The sequence below is a fragment of the Lactuca serriola genome, chromosome 1 (genome assembly GCF_051521515.1).
Source record: "Lactuca serriola cultivar US96UC23 chromosome 1, Lser_US96UC23_V15, whole genome shotgun sequence".
Classification (NCBI taxonomy): Eukaryota; Viridiplantae; Streptophyta; class Magnoliopsida; order Asterales; family Asteraceae; genus Lactuca; species Lactuca serriola.
In genome coordinates, this window is record NC_136408.1 from 97,137,167 (window position 1) to 97,160,248 (window position 23,082).

Here is a 23,082-nt window from a genome sequence, read left to right on the forward strand (position 1 = left end):
CATGGCCTTCATAACAGATTTTCATAAGCAAGACAATGACACTTAATTACTTATGAATTCACCAGCTTTAAAGCTGATACTCTCTTTCAAAATAACTTGTATTCTCGGGTCAACAGTAGACAGGTACGATGGCCAGGTTTTGAGAAGACGGAGCAGACAAGTCTCGTCTTTTATTTTGATTGTATATTTTTGGTGTCTTATTACAATGAAAGAACACACATGTATTAAAACTTTACTTATAATGCAATGGATGATGTTGTTGCTTGTTTATTATATTACACTGTTGTGATATTGTACATGACGTCCTCCACCCCTGAACGTTTCCGCCGTTCGTGGTTTTGGGGTGTGACAAGGTGTAACTTCCTCATATGATCTCCATTTTGGATGTTCTTTATATCCATAGAATTAGGAGAATATAATCTATTCAAATTTCTTATCAATAGTTCTTAAGTATACTTAACGCAAAACTTTTATTTTTAGGGTATTAATCAATACCTATTCTATGAATTGCTTTCCAATTGATGGCGACTATCGATTTTGAGAAATTTCAAGGTATTCCATATGAAATTTCAAATATAGTAACCTAAATTGCACTAAAAAAAGGAATACTACATAATAGGTCCTTTAACAATGGTGTTCACAGTAGTTTGACCGACGAACTTTGACCTGTTATTGCCAATGTTTACAACCCTATTAATCCTTATACCAAGAATTACATCAGCCTCTCCTAAGTCTTAAATGGAGAATTTAGATGATAGTAATTTCTTTGTTTCATCTATTTGATTTTGATCAGTACCAAAAATCAACATGTCATCTACATACAAGTAAACGATCACTCCTTCACAGTAGCATCATTAAATCTACAATAAACATATTTGTCACATTAGTTTAACTATAAACCAGAGTACAAAATAACCTTATCGAACTTTTGATGCCATTTTTTGGGTGCTTGTTTCATCCCATACAAAGATTTTATCAGTTTACATACCATATGCTTTTTACTGGGAATAACGAAACCTTCTAGTCGTTTCATGTAAAATTATTCCTCAAATTCACCATTTAAAAAGGTTGTTCTAACATCCATTTTATGGATAATTAGATTGTGGATATTTGCCAAGGCAATCAACAATCTCATAGAAGAACTACACGCAACCAGAGCATACGTATCAAAATAGTCAACACCAGATTTTTGACTAAAACCTTGAGTGACCAACTGGGATTTGAACACATCAATATACCCATTTATATTCATTTTTTGTAATATCCATTTCCAACCAAGGGGTTTAGAATTTGGAGGCAAATCAGGCAACACCCAAGTGTTGTTTTCAAGAATTGACGACATCTCATATCAGCCGCTTCCTTCCAAAAGAAGACATCCCAAGACTCCATGGCCTCTTATATTTCATAGGATAATACTTAATAATATAGAAATATGAGTATTCAAGACTAATTTAATCCCTTAAGCCTTCCACCAAAATCAGTTGGAAGTTGGAACCAAAATCTTTCACAATTCGACCTCTTATGCTTCTACGAAGCTCTTTTGTTTCGGGTACAACACCACCATCTTTACTTGCTAGATTTTTCACTTTATTAGTGCCAAAAGTCATATCTCTATGCCTTTTAATCACTAAAAAATACATCTCATCAAAAGTTGCATTTTGTGACTCGATAACGGTGTTAATCGATACCGAATCATTAGATTCTATTACATAGAAACTATACTCTTTGGAATGCGTAGCATATCTAAAGAATATGAAATCTATTCCACGTTCTCCTAAAGTTTTTCTTTTGGGCTTCGTGAGTTTCACCAATTCCCAACATCCCCAAAGCCGAAAATAGCTTAAATTTGGCTTTTTCTTGAACCAAAGTACATATAGGACTGTTTTGTTCTTTTTGTTTGGAACTCTATTCAGAAAATAGTATAACATTATCATGGTATCTCCCTAGAATCCATCACTTAATCCTGAGTAAGAAAGCGTCGAGTTTATCATTTCTTTTAAAATTCGATTTTTACGTTTGACGGTTCCATTTTGTCGAGGAGAGTATGGTGATGTGGTTACATGAATGATTCACTCCCCCCCAATGGTTGCAAGTATATGGGACCCATATATTCACCTCCATTATCAGTTCTAAAACATTTAACCGGATTTCCTAATTGCAATTCCACCTCGATTGTGTATATTTTGAACTTTTTCAATGCTTCATTTTTAGCATTAAGCAAATACACATAGAAGAACTGAGTATAATCATCAATAAATGTGCCCATATACTTTTTATTTCCCAATGATGGGTAGAGTGGAAATCATAGAAATTAATGTGTAAAAGTTCCAAAATAGCCGATTTTCTAGAACATTTGGAAATGGCTGTTTTGTAACTTTTGTAAGCATGCATGTTTTAGATTTTTCTAGATTCATCTAAAAGGGGGGAATTAGACCATCTTTTAACATTTCATGCATCCTTCTAAAATTGACATGACACAATCATTCAAGATGTGACCTCTATAGATGTAATCATTGTTGTCCCACTTTTTCCTCCTCATGGTTTCCTCCAATGTTTCGTTCTCCACCATTTCTGACCTCAAACTACTCAACACATACACAACCTTCAATGTGTGGTCAGCATGAACAACAACTTTTTCTTCCAACGCCTGAAATCGTTACCTTCAAACTTGTCAAGTTTTTGAACTTTATGTCCAACTCGCGAACGAGAATATCAGTTCGATTGTTGGGGAGTAGAATGCAGGGTGATAGTGGAGAATGTGCGACATCCCCATTTTCACAGTTAATTTAAAACTTTTTATTTATGCTTATTTAATTTAGAGTATACATTTTATGGTGGATTTTGTTCCCAAAACATTTAAATAAAGTATTTATGAGAAAAAATTTCTCATAAATAAAATATTGCGTTGTCGTCATCGATGCAGACAACATAAGCATAAACTATTCATTACAGGCCTTATAACATTTATTCAAACTAATGGCCTTATGATTCTTGACATTATTTATATGGTCTTCAACTTTCATTTTTATATAACAATCAACCAATTTTAATTTTGATTTATGTGTTCACACAGCTGCGCTAAAACTTCAAAAAATCATAACTTCCTCTTATGAAGTCAAATTTGGACATTATTTATATGCACAATTTCACTTTTACGATTACTACGGATTTTGTTTAGGTTACTTAAGCTAATGAGCATTGCATCTAAAATTCACTTTTTACAACACATTCTTCCAAATAGGGTTGAACGCGAAACTTCATACGATCATAACTTCTTCACACGAAGTTAGATTCAAGCATTCCTTGTATTTCCCAAACCGTCATCAAGACCACTACAACTTTTGTTTAGATTATTTTTCCCAATTAATCTTTTATTTTGTAAAATAATTTTCATCCTAATTATTATGTTATTTTATAAACTTATATATACACATAAATCACATACACTCAAATAATTCTCTTTTATTTATTCATAACGAGATTACAATTCTTGACCGACGTCAATTACATCTTTTATAACTAATGCCTAGAAAGAAACGCAGGCGTTACAATTATCTACCGTTAAGATGATTCCGTCCCGGAGTCATGCATTAGAAAATAGATGTAGATAACGAATCCTCATGTCGCTTTTGGTCTCCCATTTGAGATTCGACTCAGACGTATGTGTCCATTGTATAGACACCAATTCGGCCTTATTACATCGTAACTGCTTCATCTTGCAGTGAAAAATCGCCTCTGGCTCTTCAATCAATCTCTTGTTCTTATTGATTCTTAACTCTGAAATGGGAATCACATCGGGAACTTTTCCCGTGAACTTCTTCATGTAACATACATGAAAGATGTTATGAATACCTCCCTGTTCTTTTGGAAAGTCTAGTTTGTATGCTTGATCAACAATTCAATGGAGCACTTTGAACGATACAATGAACCTTGGACTCAGCTTCCCATGTTTTCAAAATCTGATAAGTCCTTTGCATGGGCAAAATTTTGTTGGAATAGTGTCTAAGGCTGGAACTATATTAGGCAAGTATTTGACCCGATTGTGCATGGTCCTTTTGGGTTGCCTTCACCATAGCAACTTGACATGATGATTTATTATGAGAGAATAAATATTATTGATATATTATGAGAATAATATAATGAATAATAATATTGTTATTTGATTAATATACGTCATAAATTAATTAGTATTAATTTGGTGACTTAAAGAGATTAATTAAAATAAGAGGGTATAAACTGTCAATTGTTTGATAGTTACACTTTAGGCTGTAAATCCTTATTGGATAAAGAACGGACGAATTCTAGGGCTTGGGATAGCCTCAAATTCGTCCAAGGCTTATCTATGGAAAGGATTTGGATTGCTTTAAGGAAAGATTATCCAACTAGGGTTTAATGGTGAAACCCTAGGAGTCTACAAGTATAAATAGACCCTTAGGGCATGTGAAATCGGCATCTCTTCTAAAGAAAGAAAACCCTGGCCGAATTTCTTCCCTCTCCTCTCTCTCAAATCATCCTCCTTTGTAGTTGGTGTTTGTAAGCCATTAGAGGAGTGACAATTGTGACTCTAGAGCTCCAAGACAACAAGATCAAAACTAGAGATTCAAAGGTAAACTTCTAGATCTGATTTTGTATTGTTCTTATACCTTATTAGTCATTAGAAGTCTTGGACTCAAAGCATGTTTAATTAGAGAAACCTAGATCCAAGCATTAGGGTTTGCATGTGCACATAGGAATGTTCATATGAATAAAACCCATCAAATTTAAGCAACACTTTGTCCCCAACTTGAAAAGTAATCGGCTGTCTCTTCTTATCTGCATAGTTATTCTATCGGTTTTGAGATGCTAGCATTCTTTCCCTGATTATTTTCAATTTTTCGGCAGCCTGATGGACAATCTAAGGACCTATAAATTGCTTATCTCCGACTTCATGACAACAAGATGGTGTATGACGCTTTTTCCCATATAGTTCTTGATAATGTGTCGTCTTAATGCTCGAGTGGTAACTATTATTATAGGCAAGTTCGACCAATGGTAGATGCTCATGCTAGTTACCTATAAACTCAGTACAAGCTCATAACATATCTTCCAATGTTCTAATTATTCTTTCGCTTTGACCATATGTCTGTGGAGGATAGGCTATACTCAAACACAGTTTTATACCCATCTCTTCATGTACACTATTCCAAAATAGAGAAGTGAAACGACTGTCACGATCTGAAAAAATCATCAAGGGAACACTGTAAGCTTTCACTATCTCTTTCACATATGTAAAATTTCGCAATCTTTTCCATATACCATTTCTCAGTAGATGGTATGAAATTTGAACTCTTTTTTAATCAATCCCCAATTACCCAAATCATACCGTGACCTCCCTTCGTTCTGGGTAATTTGGTTACTAAATATGTGGTAATATTGTCCCACTTACCCATGGAAACTAGTAAAGGTTCCAAATTACCATATGGTTTCTGATGTTGAGCTTTGACCTTTGTACAGGTCACATATTCAGCCACATACCTTACAATGTAGAGCTTCTTCCTTAGCCACCAATGATATGGTTTCAAATCCATACACATCTTGGTGCTGCAAGGGTAAATAAAGTACATGGTTTTGTGAGATTATTCCATGAGAATATATCTTACTCCACCTATCTTGATCACCTAATTCTATTTTGGAATACCTTCAATCCTTGGTTGTTTGTTCTAAACCCTAACATTTTACCCATACGTTCCTATTTTTGATTATCTCCTTCCAAAGCTTCATTATGAGATTTCTTGACACTTTCCACAATTGTTGAGACTATTTCAATTCTTAATGCTCTTGGCCTTTTCCTCTCTAGGTTTATTTTTTTTACTCAAAACATCTGCTACAACATTTCCTTACCACGTGGTAAAGTATCTCGCAGTCATAATCCTTAAGTAACTCTAGCCAGTGTCTTTGTCTCATGTTCAACTGCTTCTGATCAAATAGATATTACAGACTCTTATGATAGGTGAAAAGTTTACAATTTGTGCCACAAAGATAATGCCTCCATATTTTTAGTGTATAAACCACCGCTGCCAACTCCAAATCATGAGTGGGGTAGTTTTGTTCATGGATTTTTAGTTGTCTGAATGTATATGCTATCACTTTATATCTTTGGGCCAGAACACAACCTAACCCAACTGTTCTCAATGTAGTCTTCTACCAAGACTTAACTGTTCTATATGTTCGTGTCTTGTAAAAGTGTGTAATTTTCCCAAGTGTAACTACCATTATCAAAATATAGTTTTTACATTTATAGTTTAAGTGAAAAGATCACTAAATATGTGTACAGGAAAAATTAATGTAGTACTAAATCGTAGCGCTATAAGAACTACTGTTGTACTAATTACCTTAAACCAGATTTATATTAAGGCATCATGTGATAAATTGCACCATACTATAGACTAGTAACAACGACAACGTATAGTCAAAAATAAGGTATGACGTTTGGCACCCGCAGACCTACAGGTCCCGCTGTAGCTAGCAGCAAGGTGTAGGATAGTCAATCCAGTATAGATCTATACGCAAACTCACGCTCTCCCTTCAAGAGACTCTGGCTACAACTCGGGCCATGACATTTAAGGCATGCTCCGATACACATCACAATAATTAACGTATTCATATCTATGTAATGTAATGAACTGTTCTAGCTGTAATGTACGTGCTCTCTACCTAGCAAGTATAGTAATCTAATCATTCTAGTATCGTTGTATATGTTCTATTCCTAGTATCGTAGTATATGTAATGTATTGTAATGTTCTAGAAAGTATTGACTCATGAACGAACTGACTCATTGTATGATATCGCGTTCTAGTAATTGTTCTAGTATCTTCCTAAACTACCCATATGGTAGTTTACTAGTAATCTAACTGGTACGTATGGACATGGATGTATACCCTTGCTACCCAGGGGCATGGGATGAACTGGAAGGACCTTTTATGACTATATATCTACATATGTATACCCTTGCTACCCAGGGGCATGATTCTACTTGTATCCCCCCCCCCATAAAACATTTAAAAATAGTTTAAAACATTAGTTAAGGGGTATGAACTCACCTGCAGTAAGTGACTGGAATTGAACGGACTGTTATCGTAAGGAAGGATCGGGCAAGTGCTTGGTGTCAAGTGAAGACTTTAGACACACACAATGATCCTAATTACATTTGAAGGCATATGTATATAAATAATTAGTGATTAAAACACTAATTATACAAGTATAAACATTTAAACGCGAGGAAAACACTTTTGGTCAAGTGCTAGGAGGCTAATGGGTTGCAACAAAGGAGTGCAATGCCTCTAATGGAAGTTTATGGTCAAATGACCATATGTCTTGGAGTTTACGGCCCAGGGGAGTAAACTCCTGGCCGTAAACTCTCAACAAAGCCCCTAAATGAAGTCAAACAATTATACAACTCATGTGGTGAATTACTTCAAGGCTAAATCAAGTGTTTGGGTGTCATAATAACTCTTTTAAGGAGTTTACGGCCTAGGGACCATATACCCTTGGAGTTTACGGTCGTAAACTCCCTTGGGAGGGTGGTTATGGTGTTTTCAAGTCTCTAAATTAACTAGGAACTAAACTAGGCTTTTGTACTTGGCTTTAGAAGAGTTTATGGCACCATTTTATGGAGTTCACGGCCCTAGAACCTTTTGGGCCGTAAACTCCCTTACTCTTGGTGTTCTAAGTGTGTTAGCTAGTCCAAAACTCATTTAGGTACATGCCCAAATTGGTCTCTTGGCTTAAGGAAGGAGTTAGGGTGTCATTTGACCCCTTTATAGGTGTTTACGGCCCAAGAACTTGTCTTGGCCGTAAACTCCTCAATACTAGTGATTTCTTATGATTTCTAGGCTTTAAACACTTTAGGATACTTGTCTAAAATAAATTCTAAGCCTTAGGTGCCTTAAAAGCACCATTTGAGCATGTTACAAGGGAGTTTACGGCCTAAGCTACTCTTGGGCCGTGAACTCCTAAACTTGGGTGGTTCTTGGTTGATTTCATGTTCCTAACACACTCCTATACAAGTCCAAGGTAGTTACTAATCACGGGGAAAGGACTAAGTAGCATTTAAGCCACATATTGGAGTTTACTCCCCAAGAACGTTCTTGGGCGGTAAACTCCCGAGTCTAGTCATTTTGTTATGAAATTGATGTTTCTAAACACAATCTAAGCTATATAACATAACTAGATCGAAGTACTCACAATTTGGGATAAAAACTCGAAGATCCGTGAGAGAGAATTTTGGCTTTTCTCTAATTGGAATTTAACTAATGAACTATTTGGTTCAGTTTTCTATATATAGTCTTGGGATTTTTGGCAGAAAATATTTCTATTCCTGGAACGAACTCTAACGTCCTAGAGTATTGGAATAACAGTGTTGCACAAAACCCTAGTGCATCCACTCTCCTAATATCTACTTAAGTGTAAAATCCTGAAAACTGCCAAACTTATAGTCGAAATCTGAGTTTTCACTGTAACTGTTCTACTTCTATTGGCTTCAAACGGTTTGTTCAGAATGGAAATTTTGGGTTGTCACACAGCGTTCACTCTACGTTTGTTCTCATACACCATAAATGATTCTCTTTTAGGAAGGTTTACTCTCACCATCTTCTTTTTACATAGTTCCTCAACATCGCTCACACTAATCCAATCCATTCTTAACACTATGTCAAATCCGTTTAACTCACTCGCCAATAATTCCTCATGGAAGTTATTCGAATTTAAGTGAATGAGTATGTTCTTCATGCAATCACTAACATGTACAAACATGCCACTAGCAACCTCGACTATTAAGGCATTATCTAGTCTATCTTTAGGTAGTGCTACTTTTCTACCAAATTTGTAAGAAATAAAAGACTAGTTTACTCCAGAATCAAAACAAAATATTGGTAGGAAAATCATTTACTAAATATGTACCAAAAGTGACGTATGCTTCTTCCTTTGTTGCTTCAAGAGTCATCTAAAATGCTCTTTCCGTTGGCTTTGGTGACATATTTGGATTTGTAGCCTCCTTCTTCTTTGTGCAGTCCTTCTGAATATGCCCATCCTCTCCATAGTCATAACACACTCTCTTATTGAATGTGAATTCATTAGAGTAGTGATCAGTTCTCCCACATTTGTAACATGTCACTGGTTCGTTACATTTCCTAGAGTGCTTCTTGTTACACTTCTCATGCCACTTAGCTTCTTTGCTACCTCTAAACTTCTTACGTTGGGGCCAGTCTTTGAAAATCTTCTCTTCTTATTATATCTTGAAGATCCTTCAAACTTCCTCTTTTCTCCTTGATTAACTCTCTCCAAACCCTTCTTTCTTATCTGAGTCTCAACATTCTTAGCTGCCCAGATGACTGCTTTTAGAGTGGATGCTTGATTCACCATTGGACCAAAATCTGCTGGTAGTCCACTAGCAAACGTGTTTATCTTGGAGAGTTCAGTAGGACCCAAATAAGGAACTAGTTTCATCTTCTCTGTAAAACTTGCATCATACTCGTTGACACTCATCTTGCCCTTCTTCATGGAAATTTATTGTTGATCTGTATAAGATCTTGCTCACAACAATACTCGCTTTTCAACTGCACAAGGAAGTATTCTCATGACATCTTCTTTGCTTCTTCCCTTGGCATGAAATCATCCAATAGCTTACACCATCTCAACATTCCCGTCTTCAGATGTCTGACTGCTAAGATTCTCTTCTTTCGGTCGCTACAGTCAAAACTATCAATCACCATCTCCATTTCAAAGATCCAGTCTATAACTTCCACCAGTGTTGGGTTCCTAGAAAAACTTGGTGGATTGGATGCCATGAATTCCTTGTACGTGCACCCATTTCTTTCTATTATCTCATTAACATTGTTCCTTCTAACTTTTCGTAGTTCACCATGGTCTACAGTTTAATAGTAGCTGCTTTCTTTGGACTGTCCCTTATTCAACACTAGTTCATCAATTGGGTCAGTGAATTCTCTCTTATTCCCTTGGAGTATCTGTCTAGTTTCCACCATTTGCTATGCTATCATTTCCCAAATCATGGCTTGGACTCCTATCATCGTGATTCGTTTAGCTACTGGCACAACTTATGGTGTATGCTCAATCGCACGTTGAGGTTCAGGTTGCTGATTTTCGTTGCCGTTTCCTAGTCCGATTCGAGTTCTCACCATATCGTTCTGCACACCAAAGCAGGCATTCAGTGTACCATGACACAAATTTTAGTATAGGGACAATTTATTTTACATCAGACACTTAAATTCCCCTTATCACTCTGAAAAGTTACATTCATGTTCTAATACATTAATTATACATTTATAATCCTAAACACATCAATTTTCTAAATCAAGGTCAACAATAGACCTTTGATCTATTCAAGTAATAGCAATTTAGGAAGGCAACCTAAGGGATGCTATAATATAAATCATTTAGCACTTAACAACAAATTAGTCATCTTATCCTAACGTAAGCTAGTGCTTGTGTCAATTCGGGTATACTACCAAAAATACGATGGCACACATCTCACGAGCATTGCTTAGAATTCTAATTCTAAGTATAGAAATCCTTATAATTCATAGTTTGCTTAAACTAATGATTTGATACCAATTGTGACATCCTCATTTTCACGGCCAGTTTAAGACTTTTTCTTTATGCTTATTTAATTCATAGTATGCTTTTTATAAGAAAAATTTTTCCCAAAACATTTAAATAAAGTATTTTCGAGAAAACATTTCTCATTAATAAAATCTTAGGATGTTGTCATCGATACATACATCATAAGCATAAATTATTCATTACAGGACTTATAACATTTATTCATACTAATGGCCTACAGACTCCTCAAATCTCTCATCATCTATGCGTTTTCGTATCGCTACCTGTGATACAAAGAAACTGAGTGGATCAGGCTTGGGAGCCTGGTGAGCTGGGGTTTTCAACCCATAATATTAAGTTCTTTAAATATATATTTCACATCAAATTATTTACCTGATTACCCATTCTAGATATTCTCACTTTCTGATCCTAAACTATTGATCTCAAGGGACCTATTTTAAGGATCATTGTAATCAATGAGTAGACAATACTGCTATGGGGATTCCATAGAAATTCATTTCCATAAGGCAACCATGGGGGGATAGAGTACATCGAATGAACATATAGTTTATTAACACCTACAGGTTGTGAGTCTGCCAACGTTCCACTGGATTGTCTAGACTAGTTTGTGGTTGTCACATACACTCTGTTAGATTTTTAGATGACAGGTTCATCAGTACACTAGTACTATAATAGTCACAAGCTCTAAACATGTAACGCCCGTAGACCCGGGCTAGTCAATTTAGAGACAATAAGCATAAAAAATGACTTTTTGATAGATGATTATTTAGAAGGATTAATCTTAACTAAGTTGTAGTATATGTTACAAGGATTCTGTACATATAAAGAACGCCGAAATCCGAGTTATAACGAAGAAGTTATGACCTGTCGAAGTTTCGCGATAGAACCGGCACGACACAACGCGACGTAAATAGTGAATTTACGTTAGAGCGAAATTTCGCCTTAGCAATCTAAATGAAATTCGTCTAATCGTTAAACCAAGAGCATGCATAAAAAGAACGTCTAAATTTGACTTCATATGAGGATGTTATAATTTTTCGAAGTTTCAGCATTAGCAGTATGCAGCCCGAAACTCGAGATTGAGGTCGAGTGATATTTAGCCAAAACTTTCTAAATGAGAATTGAATATCTCAACAATAGTAGTCCAACGATAAAAAGACAGACGAAAACGGAGTTCAGATGAAGGAGTTATGAATTTCGAACGGAGTTTTCCTGTCTCGACCAACTAAAAATAATATATTAATGTTAAAGTCAAAATTAGCCAACGAAGTCTAAACGAGAGTTGTAGCGCATAATCTCACCTTCGCGTTGATATAAAGAACGTCGAAGACGGAGTTCGTATGCGAAAGTTATGAATTTCTGAAGTTCGGGCGCGAAACCCAAAAACTGTTAGGGTTCACAACATGAAAACAGTGTTCACGACGTGAATTGAATTCTGAAGCCTTCTGGAGCCTCCAGAGCTAGTGGACGAGTGACGAACGCAGTGACCTACTGTGATCACGAAGTGAACACTTAAAACTCACTACGTGAGTGCATAAACTTCACCCTATAAATTGAAATCAAGGGTCAGCCGATTTTGGTTGCTCCGTCTCTTCTCTCTCACTCACGATACTCTCCCTAATCCCTATTTTAACTCTTCGAAGCCCTGATATCATCTCGAGACCCGAAGCAAGTCCCAAAGCCCCAAAGATCCCGAGGAGAATGGAGTTTCTGAGCTGAAGCTCTACGTGCGAGAAGCCAATTTTTGTGAAGATCTTCCAGATCTATCGAAGAATACTACTTTCACAAGCCGTAGTGTTGTCTAGTCATATTCTGATCAAATGAGTGTGTAGTCACTTTCTTCTAACACATAAATACTAATTATTTTCTATGAATTACGTGCTATGTGTATAATATATTGTTTTTTATTTGAGATGGTTGTGGAATGGATGAATTATATAAGTTTTAATGAGTTAAACTTTATATGTATTTTGTATCTACAAATATGTTGGGTAGAACATGGGTGGATGAGGTTGTTGGTAGGTGATAAAATATGGGTTGGACCATGAGATAAAAGGACAAAGAGATAAACTTGTTTTGGATCTGGGAGTATGGATCAGATCAGGAGGTTAGTTTTAGATCCGGGAGTACGGATTGTGTATTTTTGAACTATGTGTTCATCCGATAAGGTATAATGTGCATAATCCCTTTCATGGACATGATTTTAATACAAGTATTGGTTAAAGTATTAAATATATATGTATGTGAAGTATTTGTTATTGCCTGAAATACGTGTTAGATATATTTGATGATATGCAACGTGCGAATCAGTTATGGTTCAATATGTGTTAAGATGTGAATATATGATATTATTACTTAAAACTTTGTGTTAAGTATACACTAGTTAGCATTTCCTAAACGGAGTTAGTATCGAAGATTAGTTATAAGCATTGTAGGTTTGCCTAGTTCAATTAAGTTTGGACATTGGGTAGCCTTTTATTAAGAGTACATGTGTGGTGAGATCGATGATCGGTGGAGTACGTCCTACGTACAGAAGTACATTTTATGTACAAAGTCCTTTTTCAAAGCTCTGTGTTTTAGGTGCTGCTTGTGTCGGGGTACTATTATATTCTCGGGTACAGATCCTACGCGTACCAGAGTACTATAATGTACCAGAAGTACTATCTAGTACAAAGTCTTTTTGACACTATTTTATGTCAGTTACGGGGGTACTTTATTAGTATTTCCCCATACATTTATTTTGAGAGAGCTTTGGAGTCAACGTTTGTTTTATGAGGTGATCAAACGAGCTTCATATGTCAGAGTTTTCTTTCACGAAGTAATTAAGGGAACTTCATAGACTGCCTAATAAAGTGTATCGGTAATAGACCACTACTAGGTATGTCTGGTGTTATATTTCCGGAAAGGGTGTCTGGGGTGAAATACCTCATGATATTCAGACCACTGCTAGGCAAAGTTCGATGCTGGATAGGGAGAGTCTTGGGGTAAAATACCTCACGATATTCGGACAAATCCTAGGCATTGTTATCTATATAACTACCCCTGACTTAATTGTCTTGTGGTTCTTTCTTTTACGAATGAAGGTTCGTGATGAAACTTATTCCATTCCCCTCAATTGATGTCTTTATTTTACTTGTTTGTTGCCAGGGAATATTCGAACCAGCTTCGTCAGTTCGTTGTTCATATCGATTCCTTAGGCTGGATCTCGTAAGCTCATTGTTTAGGGTCAGTTTGTGGGGATCGATTGGATAGGATAGATTGTTTTAGAAATATGATTTATATGTGTTAATAATATTAGTGGTTTTGCAGGATCGAGATATACATTATTATCACCTTGTTTGAACTAAGAGCTTTCGTACTCTGTGTTCCTTAGGTGATTGGGTTCACTAGGGATATTTGAACTAAATGTGCATTATGTGTTCTTGAACTAGGTATTCATTAATTATTTTGAACTGTCTGTTCACCAGATGTAATCTAAGAACCTTGGCAGCACTAGACTTTGTGTCAGTTCCTTAGGGAAATCCTTAGGAATGAATGGGAGAAGGGTAATTGGTTTTTCGGATAAATCTTTAAGAAATAAATGGAGATAATGGGGGTGGGTAATTGGATTGATTGTTTGATAATTGAATATAATAATTATATTATTGTAGGTTGAAAACCCTATATGCTCACCAGGCTCCCAAGCCTGACCCTCTCAGTTTTCTTTGTATTACAGGTTATGGTACGAGAGCATAAGTTGGCTGACATAACGAGAGATTTTGGATTATAGGCCAGTAGTTATGAATAACGGTTGTAAGGTCTATTTTTGTTCTGTTTATGCTTTTGGTCTGTATTGAACATGACATCCCGAGATTTTGTTATATAACGAAAATACATTTCTTTAAAGAAATGATTTAATAAATTCTTGTCATATTTTGTTTTGGGAACAAAGTCCGCAACTGTTCTCTTTAAAAGATTACTTTGATTTTAAAAAACAAGCATAAACAAATCGGTCTTTTCTGGCCGTGAAATTGGGGATGTCACAGTTGGTATCAAAGCATTAGTTTAAGCGAACTAGGAATTTGTAAGAAATTTCTAGACTTAAACTTAGAATGCTATTTATTGATTGTGAGGAGTGTGTCTAAAATATGTTAGGTAGTACACCTAAATTGACACATGAACTAGTTTATTTTAGGAATGATGCCTAAAATGCTTTTATGTGCTAAATGTCTTGTGTGATAGCTATATTGATGCTATTATTTGTTCGGATATATGGTCTGTTGCCGACTGGATTTGGAAACCTTATGTGTTTAGAATTCTAAGCATATGACTACGAAATTAGAATTAGCATATAAATGTTTCGGAGTGATAAAGAGATTTATACGTCTATCGTAAATGAAGCTTTCTTATCTTAAATTTTCGCCGGTACACCGAACGTCTGCTTGGGTGTACAATAGGTCATGGTGAAGATGCGTAGAGAATTGAGTAAATGAAGGAAATGAAAAAGGATTATGATAGTGAGTGACACCTATCAGAAGATATCGTAAGAGTGGTATTTGGCCTTTAGAATATGTTTTATAAAATAACGGTACATTTAGAGGAGTACGGTACATCTGAAGCACACCTTCGATTGGCAGTGTGATGGAACGATTGGTGTAATTCTTGAAGTTGTCCCATCATCTGGTATTTCCATCACCAATCGAGTTGGAGTAGAATTGATGATTGAAGATACGCAATGAAGAAGTCTTAGTAGAGTCTAGGGAATTTTTTATGATTATTTGGACACATTCGTATGTGTTAAATTGTTTTGTGATTTTAGGAGTTGGGGACTGCGGGACAACACTTGGTATGAGTATGAGTAGGTGTGAAAGGTAGTAGATGCATATACTGTCACACCCCCGAACCAGACGGCGGAAACGTCTAAGGGCTCGTGTGACTTAAATTGAATATCATCACAATGAATATACATGAATCATAACAAAAACATCACCATGGATCAATATATTACAACTGACATTGTTCACATCAAGTACATTGTTTTAACGTTACAATTCCATATATAAATTGTTTGATAGTTTTCAAAAGCAAAACGCACCAACATACTTGGTACTTACTCGTCAGCTTACCTATTACCTGAGAATACAAGTTATTTTGAAAAACGGTCAACATATGGAATGTTGGTGAGTTCATAAGCAGGGTTGATATGAAAATGTTTTGTGTAGTTTGAACGAAAACAACCCAGAAAATCTAATATTTTCTGAAAAGACCATTGTTTATAAAAAGTGTGGAGATCCGTAAATATATGCATGATGATTTAAAAACATGTATAATTGAAAAACTTTGTATTAAACGTGCAAGTGAAAAATGTTGAACTTTCTCAGAAAACCTGATGTTTTCCAAAATAAAAATATAATATACGGTTCGAATTGTTATCCCATCACGTGAATGATTTTGAATTACCTTGATTACTTGATTTATATCGGGTTTATTTATGTGAGTCGTTATAACCATGCATGATAATGACTAGTTCGTATGTCTTAGCATTCTGGTGAACGCCGGAATTGATCTTAAGATTTTGTCACCCTAGACTGGCCGAGTCTAACTGTAGCGAACAGCTGAGGTGTGGGGGAGTCACCCCCGTGTAGATCTATACACAAACTCTCGCTCTCCCTCTAGGAGACTTTGATTATAACTACAGACTACGACCGACACACGTTGGTGTCACCCGTTATTACTGTTGAGAGAAAAATTTAGAGACACACTTGAACAAAAGTTAGAACAAATATATTGCGGAATAGTTAATCTCAAAGGATCTAAAAGCTCAACATTAATGTAGTTAGATAGTTAGAGAGTTAGTTGCGGAAAGTAAAGAAATATAAATGACAACAATTGTTATATCAAGAATACACTTAAGCTTATTCGTAACAAGGAATGCATTCACTCCGAGTTAATAAGGAAGATCAAACTTAGTGATTAAGTCTTAAAGACCTGCTCCGGAGAGAGGTTATAATCAGATATGTTTCGGTAACAATTGAGAGTAAGAAGAGTGGAAGGATAGAGAAATGAAGAAGATAACTTGGAGAATTGTATTCAGAATAAGTCGCAATTCATCAGTGATTACAGTGTTTAATACAATAGAATAAGTCTCTATTCATATAGACTCTGAACTAAACTAGACTACAACTCTATGAGCAGCCGTGCAAGGCATACTGGATAATAGAGTGTATTACATAAAAGACATGTAAAGTAATCTAGTTAAGTAGACTGCGGTAGCAAAAGATTGATTGTGGTTGCTGATGAAGAACTGACTCCGAGTGTTGGATTGGTTGCGGGTTTTGAACCGTTGCAGCAGAGAAATGTTTGCGGTAGCTGAGTTCAAGAGGGTCACTTTTATGATTCAACAATTTCCCCTAAGTGACCTCTTTAACTCCGGTTCAGCTATCAAGTTTAAGGAACTTGATCAAAATCCACCAGAATTTCCTGACATTTTCCAACCATGTGATTCTTCTTGAAATTTCAAACTTGACTTCTGCAGTAGTATGCTTTGATTTTTCAACTGCGGTCCGGCAGATGTCAAGTTGTTTCTTGGGCAGGCGGTGCATGGCATTCATCGGAATGAAGTATTTGACGTTGTCATTCTTCCGTTTAAATATGATTCCAAGTTCAGGAAAGTTTGTTACGCCTAGTGATCTTTCTTCGAAGCCTTCGGTAGGCATTAGCACAGGTTCAAGTGGTAGGAGATCAAATTTCTTGATGATGGTGGGGAAGATATCCGCATCTCTCTTGGCAAAGTCACAGACTGTATCCCTCAGAAAAAAGTTGGTTTTTTCAAGCGCTATTTGCATTTTAGGGTTCTTTTCTGCCTTGTTCTGGAACACCCTAGCAATAAGGAAGATTTCTTCTGGATTCATGCATGGGAAGTCTGCTTGGGTGTGGATGTAGTCATGCTCCCTTCTGGTGAGGGTATACTAGATGAAATCAGCCTTCATGAACTTCCGCATCTTGTAGTTCTTGACTGCGGATGGTCTATCATTAAACCATATGTTCTCAATGGAGGAGCCATGCTTAGCATAAAATCGGTTAAGTCTTTCAAACTCCATTGGCAGTCGTTTGTGAGCAGGAAGGCTGCGGTCAAATGACTCAAATACTGCAAAGTATTTGGCATTAGGAGAAATTGGAATATCCCAGTATCCATCAGTAGGGGGTTCAGCATATATGAGGTGTGGGGTGTAGTCTTCATCCAATAGCCTGCGGTGCGGATTGACCCATGAGTTAATCAAGGACTCATCTATCATAGTGTCGAATCCGCATTCTCTCCAGATAAGTTCAGCAAGCTTGGCCGCCTTCCAATCATGTTTTCTTTGGGTTGTGGCAGGGGATTCTGTGGAGCTTGCGGATGACATGTTCTCCTAAAGATTTTTGAAGTGAGGAGGAGTCTCAGGCTTTTTGGGAGTGTCTTTTGGAGGTGAAGTGTGGGGAGATGGGGTATGTTGAGATGGTGGTGGTGAGGGTTGCGGTGTGGGGATTTTCTCAGTGATGATGGGGGGGACTCTAATGAATGGAAGTATCATAGTGGTGGATTTCTTCATCTTCACTTCCCCCTCTTGAGGGATGCAACGGAGGTGCTTCCTCAAGCCATTGCTTAAGTCCATCCACCTTGGCACAGACTTCTTAAAACTGAGCTTTGATAGTCTCTGCCAATTGGGAATTGTTTGGAGCAGAGGAGTTGAAGAGTAGCTTGTGTATTTCTTTGGTAAGCTGGAGGATCTCAGTGCCATGGAAGTTGGACGTAAGGGATTTCTGCATTCTGTTGATGGTTGCGTGAAGAACAGAGATAGTGGACTCATAAGCAGTATGAGTCTCATCTATGACTTTCTGAGACTGAGCGGCTTGATCCGCAATGGCTGCTTGAAGATCCTTTTTGATTATGGTCACCTTAGTATTGAGGTGTTCCGCTGCAGCCATGAAGTCCTTATGGTCAGCCTTGCGGTTGTTGTCAAGGGACCAGATCCCCATCTCTACTTTGAGAGAGATGCGTTCAGCAGCCATACATTCCCTTGTCTCCAGTCGTTCAATTCTTTCAATCAATGACTGCGGTCCTGGAGTGTCTTCAGGTTGAGGTTGAGTAGGCTTAACCGTAGCCAAGATTTGATCTACTTTGGCTTGAAGACTCATGAACTCCTTCCGGATGACAACATCCTTCTTCTTCTTCTTCTTCTTATTCTCTTTAGGCTTGGAAGTTGAATGCTGAGAACCACTAGACTCCTCTTCTTCTTCAAACATCATCAAGTCGTCGTCTGAAGGGTTCGGTTTGTTGACCTCTTGGATGTCATCGTCATCAAGACCGAAGGTAGGAACTGAGCTGAGTTCGATTGCGTGCCCTTCGTCTTGTGATGGGTTGACTGTAGGAGTGGGAGATGGAATAGGAGTTAGAGTAGGAGGAACTTTGGAGGTACCTGTGGCTGCGCCTGAAGCTTGAGCTTTCAACATAGTTTCTGCCACCTGATCCATCCAGTTTTGAATCTTTTGAATTGTGGCTACGGTATTGGCATTGTTGATCGCATTTGCCCAATACCTAGCAACCATCTGAATTTCACGTTCTTTTTGTTGTTGCTGTTTGATTTGTTGATCCTTTCGGGCTTGGAATGCCCTTCGAAAGGCAGCATATTTCTTGATTTCGGCATCAGTAGCTGGTTGATACCGACTCCAAGATACACTTGAATCATCTCCGTCAATTCTATGAGTGCGCACCAAGGTGTCCCTTGGGTTCACGGATCCTTGCACATGAGTGCTCACCGTGCCTAAACCACCTGTAAAGGATGGAAGCATAGTAGGATTTCCTGGGCTTCCTCGGTCTCCTTGACCCGTGGTCAAGTTTGGCCTCGGCCCAGTTCTGGCATGGGCAAAAGAAGTGCCCTGCGAGTGGGAAGGTGTTTGTAGTGTTTGGGTAACAGAAAGAAGGGTGGAGTGCAACTCCTCTGGGGAAAAGAAATGCAGTCGGGAAGCCCTAGAGAATTTAGGGCGTGAGCCAGTGTCATCCTCTTGGGAGTTCACTGGGGGGAGTATCCACGTTCAGATGATGACGATGATGAAACAAGCTCAGATGATGAGCTTGGGTGGTATTCGATGGTGGTATTGAATGGATGTGCGGCCACCCCCAAGGACTACCGGAGCCTTTTGAGAGGCTTCAGCATCTGTCCGATCACGCATATGGATAGAGGTTTCGGTTTTTTTCCTTTTCTTGAGGATAGAGATAGGTTGCCTATCCTCATCTGAATCAGTGCTAGATACGGTTGGGGGAGGTTTTGTCTTGCGTTTCTTTGAGGGTGCGGTTTGTTTTGGAGCATCCTTCTTAGGTGTGCTTTGTTTCTTCTTGGATGCCACCGTCTTTCTCCTTTGAGAAAGGTTAGATAGTGTAGTAGTAGAGGGGACTGCGGTACCCTCAGGGATAATGGTTGCGGATGGAAGAGGCGGGGTAGAAGGGTATGGGGCAATACCCTCCGTAGCCTCAATGTGGTCTGAGACATCAGCAGTCTCAAGACTAAGAAAAGTAAGAATGTAGGTGGGAAGCCTGCGGATCGGTCCAAATAAAGTTTGGTCAGAAGAAGGGTTGTACCTTTTTAGATCCTTAGTGACAAAGAAGTTGATGTCACTGCCCATGTCAATGCCAGCATCCATATGCAAGTCTGAGATGCATAGTGACTAGAACCGAGAAAATGTGAGCTCTGTTGGGTTCTCCCTTGGGTACTCTTTGGGGATATATTGCAGGAAATCATCCCAAAGAATCTGCCCATAGTTGACATCGTGTCCTGTGTAGATGCTCCACACCAGTTCTAGTAACTTTAATCCCATGTTGTCAATGCCTCCGGTTCTGCCGGATAGACAGCGGATGACGAAGTGGCACACAAACTGCCAAACCGCATGCAGTTGGTTCTTTTTAAACTCACCAATCCCTCGGATTGGTTTCTGATACCCCATCTGGTAGAGTGCGGTTGTGACGTCAGACATTGATGGTGAGAAAATCTTGATGGAGGGGTGAATCAGAAGATTAATGGCGGATAAGAATTTCTCTTTGGTCAATATGACCAAAGAATCATTGATGAGGTTGAGGTGCACTTCTTGAGGGTCCTCCAATGGACGATATGCAGAAAAGGCACATTTGAAGAGTGTTGAAACTGGAACGACGTCTGTAAAAGCATCGAATGGACCAAACAGAATATGGTTCTTGAGAAACTTGATCATAAGCTTGGTTGGGTAATTGTATGAGGGGTGAGACGAGGAATTCAGAGAGTGTCTCATACCAAGCTCTTGGGGCTTGTTTCAAACCGTAGACTTCTTTTTCAAGCTTTTAGCAGTGGTCTGGAAATTCAACATTTTCAAATCCTGGAGGTTGCTGAAGATAAACCTCTTCTTTTAGTTCCCCATTGAGAAAGGCACTTTTAACGTCCATCTGGTGTACCTTGATGTTTTTGTGGGCTGCATATGCTAGAAAGATCCGGATGGCTTCCATGCGGGCTACCGGAGCATATGTTTCATCGTAGTCAATGCCTTCCAGTTGGCTATAACCTTTAGCAACTAGCCTTGCCTTATTCCTGATGACTGCACCAGATTCATCTAGCTTGTTCTTGAACACCCATCTAGTGCCAACAATGGAGTGACCACGTGGCTTCGGAACGAGTTGCCATACTTTATTTCTTTAAAATTCTTCAAGCTCTTCTTGCATTGCAGCTATCTAATTCGGTTCAAGCAGTGCTTCTTTGATCGTTTTGGGTTCTACCGAGGACATAAATGCTGCATAGTGGCAGTGATCAGATATGTCCTTGGAAGATCGAGTCTGGATACCTACGGATGGGTTGTCGATGATTTGACCTGGTGGGTGGTCTTTCGTCCATACATGAAGACGTGGCATCAGATGATCAGCAGCTGCGGTAGAAGGAATATCTTGGATGTCAGAGGAATCTGCGGTTGGAGATGGCAGTACCCCCTGGATTTGAGAACATCCTGCTGAATCATCTTGATCTATTGGAGCATAATTTTCTAGAGTACCCGGGAGAGGTTCCCCCTGGGTTGCGGACGCGAGTTCCTTTGGAACCTGAGAAGGTTCCCCCTGGACTGCAGATGGGAGAGTGACAATCCTTGGATCGGTTCTAGTGTCAATATTCTTTATGAGTTCATCATCCGAATCCGAAGATGCGTTTGATGGTAATGCTTCTTTGCGGGCAGGAATTTGAACAACATCAAGTACTGGAACTTCAACGGTTGCAACTAGATCCGGAGTAGAGCTTTCCCCCTCAACCGGAGAGGTGGAAGTATTGTGGGATACTACTTCAGATAGAGATGGTCCAGAAACATCAGCATGTTGTTGTTGAGCTGCGGGTGACACAAGAACTTAGGATAGTTTAGCCATTTCAACAAGATCGAAAAGATCGCATAATTGACTTCAACTAGATTTAAGGATCCTGAAGAGGCAGGAATGTCACATTCCATGATTGCGGTGGTTTCTGTAGACGGAGGGGCGTCGCGGATGTGAGAATCATCAAATTTCACATCAAAGCTTTCAATGATCAGCCTTGTATGTCTGATGAGCACTCGATAAGCAACCTTGTTAGTGGAATAACCAAGGAAAATACCTTCGTCAGACTTTGGTGCAAATTTGTTGAGTTGGTCTCTGTTGTTGATCACGAAGCATCTACATCCAAAAATATGAAAGAAGCTAACATTTGGTTTGCGGTTGTTAAGACCCTCATATGGTGTTTTATTGAGGCATTTGCACACGATACTTCGGTTTTGAACAAAGCATGCGGTTGCTACTGCTTCATCCAAGAAGTAGAGAGGAAGTTGGACGAAGTTAAGCATGGATCTGGCTGCTTCTACTAGTGTGCAGTTCCTTCTTTCTACTACACCATTTTGTTGCGGTGTATAAGGTGCTGAGAAGTTGTTAGAGATGCCTTTGGAAACCAAGAAACTGTTGAGAAGATGATTAGTGAACTCGGTTCCATTATCACTACGGATGCGTCTAACTGGAAGCTTGATCTGAAGTTCGATTTCTTTGATCAAGTTGATGAAGATCTACGGTGTCTCTGATTTGATTCTAAGAAAGAAGACCCATGTGAAGCGTGTATAGTCATCAATAATAACCAGCATATACTTTTTGTGGTGGAGACTGGCTACGGTTGAGGGACCGCAGAGATCAATGTGTAACAGTTCCAGTGGTTCAGAAATAGAAGAGTCCGTTATCAGAGGGTGACTTGCTTTTGATTGTTTTCCACATTCACAAGCTGGACAGAGAGTATCGTTGCTGAATCTGAGAATAGGGAGACCGCAGACTAGTTCTCCAGTGACCAGGTTGTTGATGTACCGGAAGTTAAGATGAGCTAGCTTGCGGTGCCATAGGCAGCTGACTTCGGATACAACTTTGGACAGAAAATACAACTGCGGTCTGCCAATGATTAGAGAGACATCCAAAGGATACATGGTACCTTCGGA

General features: G+C 38.3%; 1 protein-coding gene across 1 annotated transcript; it reads right to left on the reverse strand.

The window, feature by feature from the left end:
- Window positions 1–1,039: 1,039 nt before the first annotated feature.
- On the reverse strand, window positions 1,040–1,342 carry LOC145059238 (putative mitochondrial protein AtMg00820). The gene has a single exon (XM_079007089.1). It carries the CDS (start codon window positions 1,340–1,342, stop codon window positions 1,040–1,042), a length of 303 nt encoding a protein of 100 aa, XP_078863215.1.
- Between the last annotated feature and the right edge of the window lie 21,740 nt (window positions 1,343–23,082).